The sequence below is a fragment of the Somniosus microcephalus genome, unplaced genomic scaffold (assembly GCF_052327205.1).
Source record: "Somniosus microcephalus isolate GS21.2 unplaced genomic scaffold, FLI_Smic_1.0 scaffold2, whole genome shotgun sequence".
NCBI classification, from domain to species: Eukaryota; Metazoa; Chordata; class Chondrichthyes; order Squaliformes; family Somniosidae; genus Somniosus; species Somniosus microcephalus.
Window position 1 is genome coordinate 508,384 of NW_028225189.1, and position 18,902 is coordinate 527,285.

Below are 18,902 nucleotides of genomic sequence, written 5' to 3' on the forward strand. Positions count from 1 at the left end.
TCGAAAAATTCAATCAGATTTGTCAGACATGATTTACCCTTGACAAAGCCATGCTGACTATCCCCGATTAATCCTTGCCTCTCCAAGTGGAGACTAATTTTGTCCCTCAGAATTTTTTCCAATAATTTCCCTACCACAGATGTTAGGCTCACTGGCCTGTAATTCCCTGGTTTATCCCTGCTACCCTTCTTGAATAATGGTACTACGTTAGCTGTTCTCCAGTCCTCTGGTACATCCCCTGTGGCCAGAGAGGTTCTGAAAATTTGTGTCAGAGCCCCTGCAATCTCCTCCTTTGCCTCCCACAGCAACCTGGGATACATCTCGTCTGGGCCTGGGGATTTATCCACTTTTTGGCCTGCTAAAACCGCTAGCACCTCCTCCCTCTCGATGCTAATATGTTCAAGTATGTCACAGCCCCCTTGCCCGATTTCTATGTCTGCATCGTCTTTCTCCATAGTGAACACAGATGCAAAAAATTCATTTAAAACCCCGCCTACATCATCTGGCTCTACACACAGATTGCCACTTTGGTCCCTAATGGGCCCTACCCTTTCCCTGGTTATCCTCTTGCCCTTAATATACTTATAAAACATCTTAGGATTTTCCTTTATTTTGCTCGCCAGTGTTATTTCATGGCCCCTCCTCGCCCTCCTAATTTCTTTTTTAAGTATGCCCCTGCATTTTTTATACTCCTCTAGGGCTTCTTCCGTCTTTAGTCTTTTGTAACTGCCAAAAGCCCCCCTTTTATTTCTAATGCATTTTTGTATATCCCTTGTCATCCAAGGTTCCCTTTGCTTGTTGGTCCCACCCTTGACCTTTACAGGAACATGTTGGCGTTGTACTCTCTCTATTTCCCTTCTGAAAGTCTCCCACTGTTTTGATGCGGATTTTCCTATAAGTAGCTGCTCCCAGTCCAATTTGGCCAGATCCTGCCTTATCATATTAAAATCGGCCTTCCCCCAATTTAGAACCCTTATTTCCAGGCCGTCTTTGTCTTTTTCCATGACCACCTTAAATCTCACCGAATTGTGGTCACTGTCGCCAAAATGCTCTCCTACTGACACTTCCACCACTTGCCCGGCTACATTCCCCAGAATTAGGTCCAGTACCGCCCCCTCTCTTGTAGGACTTTCTACATGTTGGCTCAAAAAGCTCTCCTGGATGCACTTTAAGAATTCTGCACCCTCTAAGCCTTTCACACTCTGACTATCCCAATTTATATTGGGGAAGTTGAAATCCCCCACTATTATTACCCTATTATTTTCGCACTTTTCTGAGATTTGCCTACATATCTGTTCCTCTATCTCCCCCTGACTGTTTGGGGGCCTATAGTACACTCCCAGCAAAGTGCTTGCCCCCTTTTTGTTTTTAAGTTCTACCCATATGGCCTCATTAGAGGAACCCGCTAATATATCATCCCTCCTTACAGCAGTAATTGACTCCTTAATTAATATTGCAACACCCCCTCCCCTTTTACACCCCCCTCTGTCTCGCCTGAAGATTCTATACCCCGGAATATTGAGCTGCCAGTCCTGACCCTCCCTCAACCATGTCTCCGTGATAGCAACAATATCGTACTCCCATGTGTTCAACAACAACTTCAGTTCATCCACCTTATTTGCAAGACTCCTTGCATTAAAATAAATGCCTTCCAGCCCTGCCATATTCTCTTTTGCCTTCACATATTTGCTTTGCCTTCCCAGCTGACTAGTTGCCCTACATTTCCCCTTAGTGGGAATGTACCTCGACTGTACCTGAATTATTTCCTCTTTAAAGGCAGCCCATTGTTCCTCTACAGTTTTTCCTGCCAATCTTTGATTCCAATTTACCCGGGCCGGATCCATTCTCATCCCACTGAAATTGGCCTTGCCCCACAGTGCAGTGGATGCGCTCTAGACTGCACTCTCCCCCCGAGGTGTCGTCACCCTCACCGGGATTCAGCACTGAAAACCGGTTTGAGAGCGCCGCACTCCCGGGGGATTCCTGCACTGCCTTGCCTCCTCAAACCCTGCTGGGCGGCCACCCAGTTACAATTCCCACGAACTCTGTGGCTGCGGGGTGACCCCCTCCTGGAACGTGTGCTCCAGGAACCTCTCAGCCTCCCGTCTGCCCGGCAGTGACTCCAGCCGCTCCCCAAGCTCAGAGACCCTAAGCTTGAGTTCCAGCCACGGGAGGCGCTACCTGCACACGCGGTTCACCAGGACACGTGAAGCGTCCCAGAGTTCCCGCATGGCATGGGAATTGCAGCCATCGGTCCCATCGTTTGGCTTAAAATCTGTCTACTTAAGCTATAGATATATATGATGTGAGGTTAGTGTGTCCTTACCCCTGTTTATTATTCAATCAGTGATTGTCCCTTTGCCAGGCCCGCTGCCTGCGGCCCCTCTCCCAGATTCCAGCCCCAGCTCTGTGCTGACTGAGCTACTCTCACCTGGGGACAGCGCATCAAGAAGGAGTTAGATATATTTCTTAAGGCTAAAGGGACCAAGGGATATGGGGAGAAAGCAGGGACAGGGTACTGAGTTTGGATGATCAGCGATGATCTCATTGAATGGTGGAGCAGACTTGAGGGGCTGAATGGCCTACTCCTGCTCCTATCTTCTATGTTACTGCTAATGAGAGGGAGGAACTGAAAGAAATCAGTATTTGTAGGGAAATGGTGTTAGGGAAATTGACGGGATTGAAGGCCGATAAATCCCCAGGGCCTGATAATCTACATCCTAGGGTACTTAATGAAGTAGCCCTAGAAATAGTAGATGCATTGCTGATCATCTTCCAACATTCGATGGAATCTGGAACAGTACCCATGGATTGGAGGGTAGCTAATGTTACCCCACTGTTCAGAAAAGGTGGTAGAGAGAAAACAGGGAATTACAGACCGGTAAGCCTGACATCGGTAGTGGGGAAAATGCTAGAGTCCATTATAAAAGATGTAATAGCAGAGCACTTGGAAAACAGTGACAGGATTGGACAAAGTCAACATGGATTTACAAAAGGTAAATCGTGCTTGACTAATCTACTGGAATTTTTTGAGGATGTAACTGGTAGAATAGATAAGGGAGAACCAGTGGATGTGGTGTATTTGGACTTTCAGAAGGCCTTCGATAAGGTCCCGCATAAGAGATTAGCGTGTAAAGTTAAGGCACATGGGATTGGGGGCAAGGTATTTGTAGTGTATGTGCCTTTAAGAGCCCCATATGTGCTGTAATGGCCACTCGGGCTATATAAGGCTGTATATTGTGTTATATCCGTTAGTACCCCTCCAGACTTTGCTTAATAAACACCTATGAACCAACTCCTGTCTTCAGTGTCTTTATCAACACACGGACACTACAGTGGTGACGAAGTGGAAACGGACTTACCTGCAATTCGGCAGCACCTCAAGGACATCGATTCCTCGGGCGTCCAGAAGACTCAAGAAAGTGAGAGAAGCTGTGGTTTCACCAGCTGGCCAAGCTGGTAGCAGGTACTGCGCTAATCCTTCCTGGGCGTCAGGCTGGGGCTCCAGCGGCTGGCTCTACAGCTGAGACAGGCGGCGAAATCGGAGGCAAGCAATAACGGACTGGGAGGGAGCACTCGGGAGACAGCCGGCGTGGCAAGCAGGTCAGCGTTCAGACCTGGAGAAAAAGTCCGGCGGGAACGAGTCTCTAACTGTAAATAAATAAAAAGAAAAAAGAACGGAAACCACGGGAAACAGCGTTGTTATCGGCAGCAGCGGCGGGAAAGCACGGGAAGCACCATATCTTTGCTGCAGAAAAGAAAGAAAAGTGCGGGAAGCGCCATATCTTTTCTGAAATGCCTAAGTCTGGCTATATTGATGCTTTTGATGGCGAAATAGAAGATTGGACCACATACGTGGACAGAGTAGAGGTATATTGCACTGCAAATGGAATAGAAGATGAAAGAAAAGCTTCAGTACTACTGAACCTAATGGGCGCAAAGGCAAACGGGCTGTTACAAAATTTAATCACTCCAGCCAAACCAAAGGACAAGAATTTTAAAGAAATTGTTGATACCCTGCAGGAGCACATAAGCCCAACAACGCTGCTGATAGCAGAACGATTCAAATTCTTCAAGAAAATCAAGTATGAAAGTAACGCTGATTACCTAGCCAAATTGAGAAAGCTATCAAAGTACTGCCAATTCGGGGCAGGACTATCAGATTATCTTTGAGACAAATTCGTTTGCGGTCTCTTAAGTGAAGGAACACAAAAAAGGCTGCTTTCTGAAAAAGATTTAATATTGGACAAAGCTTTCAGTATGGCTGTATCATACGAAGCAGCAGCAAGAGGAGCTGCAGAGATACAACAAAAGACACAGGACTTCGGCACCCATGAAATGACACAGGGTTTCGAAATATGTTATCGCTGCGGCAGATCCACCCATAACCAGAGGGACTGCTGGTTCAAGGACAAAGCATGCAGGCAATGCAGAAAGATTGGACACATTGCACGGGTATGCCGATCTGGACAAAATAAATCCACAGACAGAAAAAAAAAAATCAATAAAGGAAAGTACAGGAAGGTACAAATGATGACTGACAGTAGCTCCGAAGACCAGAAGAGCGCTAGCGACTCCGAAAACAAGAGACTAAGCTGTCTCAAATTACATAATGTACTTGCCAAAGAGGATTACCAAACCATTTGGGTTACCCTCACAATAGCAGGGTCCCCAGTTAAAATGGAGCTGGATACAGGATCAGCTCTAACCGTAATAAATCGACGGGATTACGAGAGGCTATTTTCGCATATACCTCTAAAAGACACATCCATTATCTTAAAAACATATACGGGGCAGAAAGTATACCCCAAAGGAAAAATAAAGGTGCCTGTGGTATACAACGGCAAAGAAATACAAAAGCTGTATTTATACATTCGACAAGATGGTGGTCCACCGTTGTTGGGACGTGAATGGATCAGAAAGATACGTTTAGACTGGCACTCCATTCAGGCACTGACGGTGACCAGCAAGAAAAAAAACAATGATGACATCATACCTGAACGATTAAAAGACATCTTGGCCAACGCCAAAGAAGTGTTTCAAGAGAAACTAGGAACCTTGAAAGGCATCACCGCCTCAATAAAAGTGGAAGATGCAGCAATTCCCAAATTTTTTAAGGCAAGACCGGTGCCATACGCAATTCGTCCAGCAGTCGAGGCAGAGCTGGAGAATTTGGAAAAGGCAGGCGTATTATCCAAAATAGATTGGAGCGAGTGGGCAACACCCATCGTTCCAGTCATGAAAAAAGCATTGAATAATGATATATCTGAAGAACAGAGAAAAATTCACATCTGTGGAGACTTCAAGGTGACTGTAAACCCAGTCCTTCACACAGTACAGTATCCTCTTCCGAGGATAGAAGATATTTTTGCCTCACTATCCGGAGGGAAACGTTTCACCAAAATTGACTTGGCACAGGCATATCTACAGATGGAGGTTGAGGAGGCCTCTAAAAAGTATCTCACGATAAACACACACAAAGGCCTGTACCAGTACAATCGACTGGTTTTTGGAGTAGCATCAGCTCCAGCTATCTGGCAAAGAGCTATGGAGCAAGTCCTGCAAGGGATTCCGGGGACTCAATGCTACCTAGACAACATCCTTGTAACAGGAGAAAACGACAACGAGCACCTTGCCAATTTGGAGCAGGTGCTCACTAGGCTGAGAGAATGGGGCCTACGAGCAAATCGCCCCAAGTGCAAATTTTTCCAAAATCAAATATCATATTGTGGCCACATAATAAATGAGGAAGGGTTGCATAAGTCACCTGAAAAAATTGAAGTGGTCATAAAAGCCCCAGCACCTGAAAATGTTTCACAATTAAGGTCGTTCCTGGGATTAATAAATCATAAATTTTTACCGAACTTATCAACTCTTCTACACCCTCTTAATGAACTTCTACAAACAGGAGTGATTGGGAAATGGAACGAAGACTGTAAACATGCCTTCCATAAATGCAAAGACTTAATCACATCCGAAGAAGTTTTGGCTCATTACAACCCATCACTGCCAATCAGACTGGCGTGCGATGCATCCCCTTATGGCATAGGAGCAGTATTATCGCATAAATTCCCTGATGGCTCGGAACGGCCGATAGCTTTTGCGTCACACTCATTGAACTCAGCTGAGCGTAACTATGCCCAAATCGACAGGGAAGCACTCAGCCTGGTATGGGGAGTGAAGAAATTCAACCATTACCTACACGGACAAAAATTTACCTTGTTGACTGACCATCAACCCCTCATCTCCATATTCAACCCTAAAAAGGGTGTTCCCATTATGACAGCGCAAAGGCTACAGAGGTGGTCCCTTTTTCTAGGGGCACACCAATACAACATAGAATACAAAGGATAAAAACAGCATAGGAATGCTGACGGTTTATCGCGCCTACCGTTGCCAACGGTAGAAGAGGCACCTACATTAGACCCAGTTGAGATGTTCCACTCTACCATAGTGGAATGTCTCCCAGTAACAAATTCTGCCATTGAAAGAGAAACGAGAAATGACCCGACTCTCTCACGGGTCTACGATTTAACAGTGAAGGGATGGCCAGCACATGGCGAACCACTGTTGCCAGCATTCTCGCAAAGAAGAGAACAGCTGTCAGTGTGCCGAGGAACCTTGATGTGTTGCTCCAGAGTGGTGATTCCACCCAAACTCCAGGATAAAGTGCTAAAGGAGCTTCACGAGGGGCATCTGGGTGGAGTGAAAATTAAGAACCTAGCCAGGGCATTTGTATGGTGGCCAGGTATCGATGGAGACATCGAAGAAATGACCAAGAGCTGCCTAGGATGCCAGAAGGTCCAAAACGCTCCACCACAAGCCCCTCTACATCCATGGGAGTGGCCCTCATCTCCCTGGCAAAGGGTGCACATCGACTTTGCTGGTCCATTTATGGACTCAATGTTCTTAATCACGGTTGATGTACACTCCAAGTGGCTGGAGGTAATAAAGATGTCCTCCACCACCACGGAAAAAACCATTACAGTATTAAGGACCATATTTGCCAGGAATGGGCTGCCGGAACAGATCTGTTCTGATAATGGACCGCAATTTGTGTCTGAAGAATTCAGGAAGTTCTTAAAAAAACAATGGGGTTAAGCACTACACGTCCGCCCCATACCATCCTGCCACCAATGGATTGGCTGAAAGGTTTGTCCAGACCTTCAAGAAGGCCATAAAGGCCATGGGTAATGAAGACATAAAACTTCAGCACAAGGTGGATAACTTCTTGTTCGCATACAGGAATGCAACACATATGGTTACCAACCAAACTCCCGCCATGATGTTCTTCAATAGAAACCTAAGATGCCGGCTGGATTTGGTCAAGCCCAACATCAGAAGAGACGTGGTGAACCGGCAATTTCAAGGCATGAATGAAAGGCCAACTAGAACCTTCCAGATAGGTCAACAAGATTTGGCCCGGGACTGCCGTACCGAGAAATGGCAGCCTGGAACTATCTGCACATGACTAGGACCACTGATGTATACCGTGGACATCGGAGAAAGCATAATAAGGCGCCATGCTGACCAAATCATAGAGTCATCCGAAAAGGGACAACCTACACCGCAAATCTATACGGCAAACGATGAAGTAGAGATACCCATATCTACCTCCGATCCGGTGATACTGGAACCCAATGAACCCGACACTGGCATTCAAGCCGAATCAGCCTTGCCAAAAGAACCTACTACACCACCGAGGCGTTATCCGGACCGAGTCAGGAAGCCTCCAGAGAGATTGACTTATAATTAATTAACTACAGCAATGTATATATTATTTTTCTTATAACATGTAATTAATAATTACTTAAAATATGATGTATTAGTTAGCTAAAAGGGGAGGAATTGTGGTGTATGTGCCTTTAAGAGCCCCATATGTGCTGTAATGCCGGTAATGGCCACTCGGGCTATATAAGCCTGTATATTGTGTTATATCCGTTAGTACCCCTCCAGACTTTGCTTAATAAACACCTATGAACCAACTCCTGTCTTCAGTGTCTCTATCAACACACGGACACTATAGTATTGATTTGGATAGAGAACTGGTTGGCAGACAGGAAGCAAAGACTTGGAATAAACGGGTCTTTTTCCGAGTGGCAGGCAGTGACTAGTGGGGTACCGCAGGGATCGGTCCTAGGACCCCAGCTATTCACAATATATACAAATGATCTAGACGAGAGAACTAGATGTAATATCTCCAAGTTTGCAGATGACACAAAGCTGGGTGGGCGTGTGTGCTGTGAGGAGGATGCCGAGAAACTCCAGTATGATTTGGACAGGTTGGGTGATTGGGCAGAAGCGTGGCAGATGCAGTATAATTTGGATAAATGCGAGGTTATCCACTTTGGTGGCAAAAACAGGAAGGCAGATTATTATCTGACCAGCAATAGGTTGGGAGAAGGAGAAGTGCAACGAGACCTGGGTGTCCTTGTGCACCAGTCGCTGAAGGTAAGCATGCAGGTGCAGCAGGCGGTTAAGAAGGCAAATGGTTGATACCTGGGATGGCAGGAATGACGTATGAGGAGAGATTGGGTCGATTGGGCTTGTACTCGCTGGAGTTTAGAAGAATGAGAGGGGATCTCATTGAAACTTATAAAATTCTAACAGGACTAGACAGACTAGATGCAGGAAGGATATTCCTGATGGTCGGGGAGTCCAGAACTAGGGGTCACAGTCTAAGGATAAAGGGTAGGCTATTTAGGACAGAGATGAGGAGGAATTTCTTCATCCAGAGAGTGGTGAAACTGTGGAATTCTCTACCACAGAAGGCAGTTGAGGCCAAATCATCATTAAATATATTCAAGAAGGAGTTAGATATATTTCTTAAGGCTAAAGGGATCAAGGGATATGGGGAGAAGGCAGGGACAGGGTACTGAATGTGGATGATCAGCCATGATCTTGTTGAATGGCAGAGCAGGCTCGAGGGGCCGAATGGCCTACTCCTGCTCCTATCTTCTATGTTTCTATGTTTCCCTCACTGATCGTGGCTCTTAACCAGCACCAACTTTACAAAGAAAGCCCCGTGTGGCAGCCTGGAGCTCGGGCCCAGCGCGCAGGCACGGGGGAGGATGATTGACAGGGGCCCAGGGGGTGTGCTGAGCATGCGCGGTGCAGGCCGGGCGCCTGTGGAGCAGGAGAGGGTGGGGCCATGGGGTGCATGCGCGGGGTCAGCCACAACTCAGTGCGGCGGCCGGAGCGCTTTCTGGAGCGCGGGGGCTTGTGGGGATTGCAGCCGCCATTACTGTTGATCCTTTCAACCAACCTGTGCAGCAGCTGGGGCCTGAAAATCAGCTTCACTGCCCCTGGGCTGGAAAAGGGGACATGAGACAACATTCTCCCTCTTACCCCTTTCTACACTCCTTTTACAGGGTTTTAGAAGTGGAGCATTTACAGACAGGAAGCTCAAATCAAACATCACGTCAAGATCTGACAGTCGCTCGATTCATCCGGACCTGAATATCATCGGCCTTTGCACATGGAAGGAGAGAGCAGTGATCGCAGCGCTGACAAACCGCTCACGTGTTCAGTGTGTGGACTCGCCTTCAGCCGATTGCCTGCCTTGGCGAGACACGTGCACCATCACACCGGGGAGAAACCGGGTAAAGGTGGGAGGGATCTGACCAGACACCAGCGAGTTCACACCGGGGAGAGGCCATTTCCCTGCTCTGTGTGTGGGAAGGGATTCACTGATTCATCTACCCTGCTGAGTCACCAGCTTGTTCACACTGATGAGAAACCATTTAAATGTTCTGACTGCGGGAAGAGCTTCAAATACTCCAGGAATCTGAAGGAACACCAGCTTGTTCACACCGATGAGAGATCGTTTACATGTTCCGACTGTGGGAAGAGTTTTAAAAGCTCTCGGGATCTGACCAGACACCAGCGAGTTCACACTGGGGAGAGGCCATTTCCCTGCTCTGTGTGTGGGAAGGGATTCACTGATTCATCTAACTTGCTGAGACACCAGCTTGTTCACACTGATGAGAGAGCCTTTAAATGTTCTGTGTGTCAAAAGAGCTTTAAAAGCTCCGGGGACCTGAAGGAACACCAGCTTGTTCACACTGATGAGAGGCCATTTACATGTTCTGACTGTGGGAAGAGCTTTAAAAGCTCCGGGGCTCTGACCAGACACCAGCTTGTTCACACTGATGAGAGACCATTTACATGTTCTGACTGTGGGAAGAGTGTTAAAAGCTCCGGGGCTCTGATCAGACACCAGCAAGTTCACACTGGGGAGAGGCCATTCACCTGCTCTGTGTGTGGGAAGGGATTCTTGCAGTCCACCAACCTGCTGCCACACCAGCTTGTTCACACTGATGAGAGACCGTTTACATGTTCTGACTGTGGGAAGAGCTTTAAAAGCTCCATTGACCTGCTGAGACACCAGCGAGTTCACACTGTCTGTAATGCAGGGCCCTGTAGACAGCTGGGGTGACATGAACGTGGAATGGATGAATGTTTTATAAATTCTTGTACTATTGTTTAATCTTTCAATCTGTTGTGCTGATGATTCCCTTGATTTGACTGTTGGTTATTTTTGTTTTTCTCCTTATCACAGGCAATTGCCTATTAAAAGTCAACCATCACTACCAATAAAACCTGTAACATAACAAAAAAAGTTTAAAGGAAACTTAATTTAATTTAAGATTCTATTTTCGGTGGTGATGATGCACGCCAGTCCCTCCGGTACCCACCGGTCGCGGAAGGCCTCGAGCGCACCGGTGGACTGTTCATGTTATTACATTGAATGTACAGCACAGAAACAGGCCATTCGGCCCAACTGGTCTATGCCGGGGTTTATGCTCCACGCGAGCTTCCTCCGACATATCCTCCTATGTTTATCTGGCTTCTCCTTAAATACATCTATGCCATTGGCCTCAACTACTCCCTGTGGTAGTGAGTTCCATATTCTCATCACTCTCTGTAAAGAAGTTTCTCCTGAATTCCCTCCTGGATTTATCAGTGACTTTTATATTTAGAGCCACATAATTATGATGAGATTCTGTTAAGCTGACCAGTATTTTGTACTTTGTCTTTTTCTGATGAATGAAACATTACTGAGCCTCTGTACCCGTGTTATGCGATGAAGTGCCAGACAAGTGAAGGCACAACGTCTGGGTGTGAATCTAATAATAACCTCACGGACCGTGTAGGTGTGATAACCAGACGGGCTTGTGGTTATAGTCTGGTCACAGATGGACTAAATTCCCTGAATTAGCAGGAGTTCAGGAGGCGGTCAACAGACGGGTCCAAACAATCCCATTTCCTGAGCGGTAACCAAGCTTGTGTATAAGAACAGGCCACTTAAGCCGTTGTCAGTTGGAACAGACTCGAGAAGATCGCGCGTGAATCCACTGTACTTCTATTCTCCAGATTGAGGGAATTATCACCCGATCTGTGTTATGCAGCGCTCTTAATAAAGTCTGGAGAGACAATTTGTGTTCTTGTGAGCTTGATTATCTGGTATCCGAAAACCTGGGACTCCCGATCATTAGAGTCAACCTCAGTGTGTGGAAAGGGATTCCCTGGTGTATCCCACCCGCTGACACACCAGAGTGTCCACAGTGTGACTGCGGTGGGTCGATTCCACTGTTTCCGATGCCTTTAATCACATCCAGGACTGAACCATGTTAATTCAGGCAACTGGGGCTTGTTAATGTTAAAACCCCAATAACTGGGCTGGATTTAAAGATTATTCCCTGTTCTCTCAGTAGTCGTGAGCAGAGAGAAGCTGATGTTATAGAATCATAGAGCACAGTAGGATGCCTTTCGGCCCATCGTGCTGGTGCTGGCTCTCTGAAAGAGCGATGCAATTAGTCCCACTGCCCTGCTCTTTCCCCACAGCCCTGCAAATTTCTGCTTCTAGCATATATCCAATTCCCTTTTGAAAGTTACTATTGAATCTGCTTCCACCTCCCATTCAGGCAGTGCATTCCAGATCATCACAATTCGCTGTGTAAAAAAAGTCTCCTCATTTCCTCTCTAGATTCTTTTGCCAATGATCTGAAATCTGTGTCCTCTCGTTACCGACCCTCCTGCCAGTGACAACAGCTTCTCCTTGTTTGCTCGATCAAAACCCCTCATAATTTTGAGCACCTCGATCACAGCTCCACTTAACCGTCTCTGCTCCAAGTTATATTGCCAGTGTTTTGTGAATTGTTGCTGTGATCGAGGTGCTGGATGTCCGTGCCTGGGGAATGGGACATTCTATCCTCGTGAGCACCGAGTGTCAGCATCCAGCAATCTCTGGTCAGGGACTGTCTTTTTAAACTGCCTCACCTGAGCTTTTTGGCTCCCTGATTTCATTATGAAACATTTCAGAGTTTTTGCAGAGTGACCAAGGCTGAACAGATAAATGTGAGGTATTACATTTTGGTAGGAAGAATGGGGAGGTCACTTATCACTTGGAGGGTGCGAGTCTAGGTGGGGTAGAGGAACAAAGGGATCTCGGAGTACAAATACACAAATCACTAAAAGTTGCGACACAGGTTAGCAAGGCCATAAAAAAAGCAAACCAAGCACTAGGGTTTATTTCTAGAGGGATAGAATTGAAAAGTAGTGAAGTTATGCTAAACCTGTATCGAACCTTGGTTAGACCACACTTAGAGTACTGCGTACAGTTCTGGTCGCCATATTATAAAAAGGATATAGAGGCACTGGAGAGGGTGCAGAGAAGATTTACAAGGATGATACCAGAAATGCGAGGGTATACATATCAGGAAAGGATGAACAGGCTGGGTCTCTTTTCTCTTGAAAACAGAAGGCTGAGGGGTGACCTAATAGAGGTCTTTAAAATTATGAAAAATGTTGATAGAGTGGATACAGAGAGAATGTTTCCACTTGTGGGGAAGAGCATAACTAGAGGCCATCAATATAAGATAGTCACCAAGAAATCCAATAGGGAATTCAGAAGAAACTTCTTTACCCAGAGAGTGGTGAGAATGTGGAACTCGCTGCCACAGGGAGTGGTTGAAGCGAATAGTATCGATGCATTTAAGGGGAGGCTAGACAAGCATATGAGGGAGAAGGGAATCGAGGGTTATGCTGATAGATTTAGATGAGGAAAGACGGGAGGAGGCTCGAATGGAGCATAAACACCGGCATGGACTGGTTGGGCCGAATGGCCTGTTTCTGTGCCGTATATCCGATGTAATCCTATGTCAAGTATCCCAGCTGGCTTAGCTCCAGGCACTTTAGCTCAGTGGGCAGCACTCTCACCTCTGAGTCAGAAGGTCGCGGGTTCAAGTCCCAGGCCAGAGACTTGAGCATAAAAATCTAGGCTGACACTCCAGTACTGAGGGAGTGCTGCGCTGTCAGAGGTGCCGTCTTTCGGATGAGATGTTAAACCGAGGCCCCCGTCTGCTCTTTCAGGTGGATGTAAATGATCCCATGGCACTACATTGAAGAAGAGCAGGGGAGTTCTCCCCGGTGTCCTGGGGCCAATATTTATCCCTCAATCAACATCACTGAAATAGATTATCTGGTCATTGTCACATTGCTGTTTGTGGGAGCTTGCTGTGCACCAATTGGCTGCCGTGTTTCCTACATTACAACAGTGACTACACTTCAGAAGTACTTCATTGGCTGTAAAGCACTCTGGAACATCCTGAGGTTGTGAAAGGCGCTATATAAATGCAAGTCTTTCTTTCTCAGCAAGAGGGCGAGTGTCAGTGGTTGGATGGAGGAGCTCAGTGTTGTCACTGGGTGGACACAGACAGATTGAAGCTAAAAGACAGAGAATGCTGAAGTTTGGAATGATAACACCCAAAGTCAGGAGATGAGCCCTTTGCCTCGATAAGGGAGGTGGTTGCTAAGAGACCTACAGACCTAATAACACTGCAAACTGCTCAGGCAGCAGACTTGTTGCAACATGTGAGGTCACGAGTGAGTTGGTGGACAGACAACAGAGCCTTGGGCATTCCTGAGAGACAAACTGGTTCTGTAACCGGGAGAACAGGTTGAGGGAGTCACCCTACGTGGGACGGCTCGTCTGAGGTGTTAACACAGAGTCAGCTTGGGAATGGGATGATCAATGAATCATAGAATCAAAGAAATTTACAGCACAGAAGGAGGCCATTCGGCCCATCTTGTCCGTGCCGGCCGACAAAGAGCTATCCACCCTAATCCCACTTTCCAGCACTTGGTCCGTAGCCTTGTAAGTTACGGCACTTCAAGTACATATCCAAGTACTTTTTAAATGTGATGAGGGTTTCTCCCTCTACCACCCTTTCAGGCAGTGAGTTCCAGACCCCCACCACCCTCTGGGTGAAAACATTTCTCCTCAAATCCCCTCTAAACTTCAGACCAATTACTTTAAATCTGTGCCCCCTGGTTATTGACCCTCTCTGCTAAGGGAAATAGGTCCTTCCTATCCACTCTATCTTGGCCCCACATAATTTTATACACCGCAATTAGGTCTCTCCTCAGCCTCCTCTGTTCCAAAGAAAACAACCCCAGCCTCTCCAATCTTTCCTCATAGCTAAAATTTCCCAGCCTAGGCAACATCCTGGTAAATCTCCTCTGCACCCACTCTAGTGCAATCACATCCTTCCTGTAATGTGGTGACCAGAACTGCACGCAGTGTTCTAGCTGAGGCCTAACTAGTGTTTTATACAGTCCAAGCATAACCTCCCTGCTCTTATATTCTATGCCTCAGCTAATAAAGGCAAGTATCCCGTGTGCTGTCTTGGAATCTCCTTATCTACCTGTCCTGCTACCTTCAGGGATCTGTGGACATGCACTCCAAGGTCCCTCTGATCCTCTACACTTCTCAGTGTCCTACCATTTATAGTGTATTCCCTTGCCTTGTTAGCCCTCCCCAAATGCATTACCTCACAGTTCTCCAGATTCAATTCCATTTGCCATGGTGTGGAGATACATAGATACATAGAAGATAGGAGCAGGAGTAGGCCATTCGGCCCTTCGTGCCTGCTCCGCCATTTAATGAGATCATGGCTGATCCTTTAATTCAGTATCCCGTCCCCGCCTTCTCTCCGTAACCCTTAACCCCTTTTGCCCGTAGAAATATATCTAATTCCCTCTTAAATATATTTAATGAGCTGGCATACACTGCCCTCTGTGGCAATGAGTTCCACAGGTTCACCACTCTCTGAGTGAAGAAATTCCCCCTCATCTCTGTCCTAAATGGTTTAGCCCTTATCCTTAAATTATGTCCTCTAGTTCTGTTCTCACCCGCCAAGGGAAACATTCCTTCTGCATCCAGTCTGTCTAGACCTGTCAGAATTTTATACACTTCTATGAGGTCCCCTCTCAATCTTCTAAACTCCAGTGTGTACATCCCTAAACTACATAGTCTCTCCTCATAGGTCATTCCCGCCATTCCTGGTATCAGCCTGGTGAATCGCCGCTGCACCCCCTCCATGGCAAGAACATCCTTCCTCAGATGAGGCGACCAAAACTGTACACAGTACTCGAGGTGTGGTCTCACCAGTGCCCTGTACAGCTGCAGCAAGGTATCCCTGTTCCTGTATTCTAACCCTTTTGCTATGAAGGCCAGCATACCGTTTGCCTTCTTGACCGCCTGTTGCACCTGCATGCTCGCCTTCAGTGACTGGTGTACAAGAACACCCAGGTCTCTCTGTACTTCCCCCTCTCCCAATCTATTGCCATTTAAATAATAATTTGCCCTCCCGTTCCTGCACCCAAGGTGGATAACTTCGCACTTGTCCACATTATAGTGCATCTGCCATTTATCCGCCCAATCGCCCAGTCTGTCCAAATCGCTCTGGAGCTTCCTGGTCTCTTCCTCTGAGCCCACCCCCCCTCCTAGTTTAGTGTCGTCTGCAAATTTGGAAATGCTGCATCCGACTCCCTGATCCAGGTCATTAATGTAAATTGTGAACAGCTGGGGGCCCAGGACAGATCCCTGTGGTACCCCACTTGTTACTGCCTGCCATTCAGAAAATGAGCCGTTTATTCCAACTCTCTGTTTTCTATCTGACAGCCAGTTCCCTATCCACGCCAAAACTTTCCCCTTTATCCCATGAGCCTCAATTTTCCATGCTAATCTTTTATGTGGGACCTTATCGAAGGCCTTTTGGAAGTCCAGGTACACCACATCTACTGGCTCTCCCCCATCTATTCTACCAGTTACTCCCTCAAAAAATTCCAATAGATTAGTCAAGCACGATTTACCCTTTGTAAATCCATGTTGACTCTGTCCTATCCTGTCCCCATTTGCTAAGTGCTCCGCTATTTCATCCTTAATGATGGACTCCAGCATTTTGCCCACAACTGATGTAAGGCTTACAGGTCTGTAATTACCTGCTTTTTCCCTACCCCCCTTTTTGAATAGTGGGGTAACGTTAGCTACCCTCCAATCCATCGGCACTGTTCCCGAGTCTAATGAATTCTGAAAAATCATCCTTAGTGCATCCGCTATCTCTAGGGCCACCTCCTTCAGTACCCTAGGATGCATGTTATCAGGCCCTGGGGATTTGTCCACCTTCAATCCCTTTAGCTTCCTTAACACCATATCCTTAGAGATATTGATTTGCGTCAGTTCCTCCTTTGCCAATGTCCCTATTTTTCCCGATATCCCAGGGAGGTTTTTTGTGTCTTCCTTCGTAAAGACTGACCCAAAGTATGCATTTAGTTGATCTGCCATTTCCTTATTTCCCATTATATATTCCCCCGTATCTGACTGCAATGGACCAACTTTGGTTTTCACCAGTCTTTTCCTTTTGATATACTTATAAAAGCTTTTGGAGTTAGTTTTTATATTTTCCGCCAGCTTGTTTTCGTAAGCTATTTTGCCCCTCTTGATTATGCCCTTTGCCCTCCTTTGCTCTATCTTAAACTGTTCCCAATCTTCCGCTCTGGCGCTTTTTTTGGCTATTTTATACGCCCTATCTTTGGATTTTATGCTGTCTCTAATTTCCCCTGTTATCCACGGTTGAGTCACCTTTTTAGATTTCCTTTTATGCCAGATTGGTATAAACAATTTTTGCAATTTTGTCATTCTATCTTTAAATGTTTGCCATTGTTTATCTACCTCCAGTCCTCCCAGGAACGTTGTCCAATCAGACCTACTCAGTTCCCGTCTCATGGCATCATAATTCCCCTTGTTTAAATTCAGGACCTTAGTCTCTGAGTCAATTTCTTCGCTCTCCATTTCGAGTGAGAAATCGATCATGTTATGATCGCTCTGACCCAAGGGTCCCCGTACAACAAGATTACTGATTAGTCCCTTCTCATTGCACAGTACCCAGTCCAATATAGCCTGTTCCCGAGTTGGTTCCTCGACATATTGATCCAGATAACCATCCCTCAAACACTCAAGGAATTCCTCCTCCTCATTATTTTTACTGATTAGGCTAGTCCAATCTATATGTAAGTTAAAGTCACCTATGATGACAGCTGTGCTCTTATTGCACGCTTCTCTAATTTCCCTCGTGATGCCCTCCCTAACCTCTATTTTACTATTTGGAGGCCTATATACCACTCCTATTAATGTTTTTCGCCCCTCGCTATTTCTTAGCTCCACCCATATAGATTCTGTATTAACTGAGTTAATATCCTTCCTTTCAATTGCATTTATCCCCTCTTTTACTAGCAATGCTACCCCTCCTCCCTTTCTTTTTTGTCGATCCTTCCTAAATACTGAATACCCCTGTATGTTAAGCTCCCAGCCCTGCTCACCCTGCAACCATGTTTCCGTAATCCCAATTAGATCATAATTATTAACCTCTATTTCCACAGCTAATTCATCTACCTTGTTCCTGATGCTTCTCGCATTAAGGTATAAAACCCTCAGGCTTTTTTATGCTCACAATTTTTATGAATTAGTTTGGCCCTTCGTTTTTTGTTCCTCACCCTTTTACCATTTATTTCTGTCTGCATTTCACTTTCCTCTATTTCACTACATAGGTTTCTAGCCCCCTGCCATACTAGTTTAAATGCTCCCGAACTGCTTTATCAAAAATTACCCCGAGAACATCAGTTCCATCTCTGCACAGGTGTAGACCGTCCCTTTTGTATAGGTCACACCTACCACAAAACTGGTTCCAATGCCTCAAAAATTTAAAACCCTCCCTCTTACACCACTGCTCAAGCCACGTATTTAGCCTAACTATCCTGTTCTCTGTACTCTTACTAGCACGTGGCACTGGTAGTAATCCAGAGATTACTACCTTCGAGGTCCTACTTTTTAGCTTGGCTCCTAACTCCCTAAATTCTACTTGTAGGACCTCTTCCCTTTTTTTAGCTACGTCGTTGGTACCAACATGTATCACGACAACTGGCTGTTCCCCCTCCCCCTCCAGAATGTTCTGCACCCGCGCCGAGACATCCTTGACCCTTGCACCAGGGAGGCAACATACCATCCTGGAGTCTCGGTCGCGACCACAGAAACCCCTATCTATTCCCCTTACAATCGAATCCCCTATTACTATAGCCCTGCCACTCTTTTTCCCTCCCTTCTTTGCAACAGAGCCAGTCATGGTGCCATGAGCCTGGCTGCTGGTGCCTTCCCCCGATGCGTCACCCCCCCCGACAACAGTACCTAAGACGGTGAACCTGTTGCTAAGGGAGACAACCCCAGGGGATTTCTGCACTACCTTCCTGCCCTTGCTCTGCCTTTTGGTCACCCATGTACTGTCTACGCTGGCCTTAACCTGCGGTGTGACCAACTCACTAAATGTGCTATCCACACCCCTCTCAGAATCGTGGATGCTCCAAAGTGAGTCCATCTGCAGCTCAAGGGCCGTCATGCGGTCCCACATGAGCTGCAGCTGGACACACTTCCCGCACACATAATCGTCAGGGACACAGGAAGCGTCCCTGATTTCCCACATGTTACAGGAGGAGCATGACACAGGTCCGAGCTCTACTGCCATGACTTAACCCTTATATTACTTTTTAATTTTCTAGTTTTAGTT

General features: G+C 46.4%; 1 protein-coding gene across 1 annotated transcript in view; it reads left to right on the plus strand.

Annotated features, from left to right (window-relative positions):
* LOC147084068 (uncharacterized) overlaps window positions 1-18,902 on the plus strand; it is a 77,387-nt gene that overhangs the window by 8,700 nt on the left and 49,785 nt on the right. Inside the window, exon 2 of the mRNA XM_085979889.1 lies at window positions 9,372-10,435. Coding sequence (XP_085836015.1) covers window positions 9,479-10,435 — 957 coding nt within the window. The 5' untranslated portion in view covers window positions 9,372-9,478. The remainder of the gene's footprint in view (window positions 1-9,371; window positions 10,436-18,902) is intronic.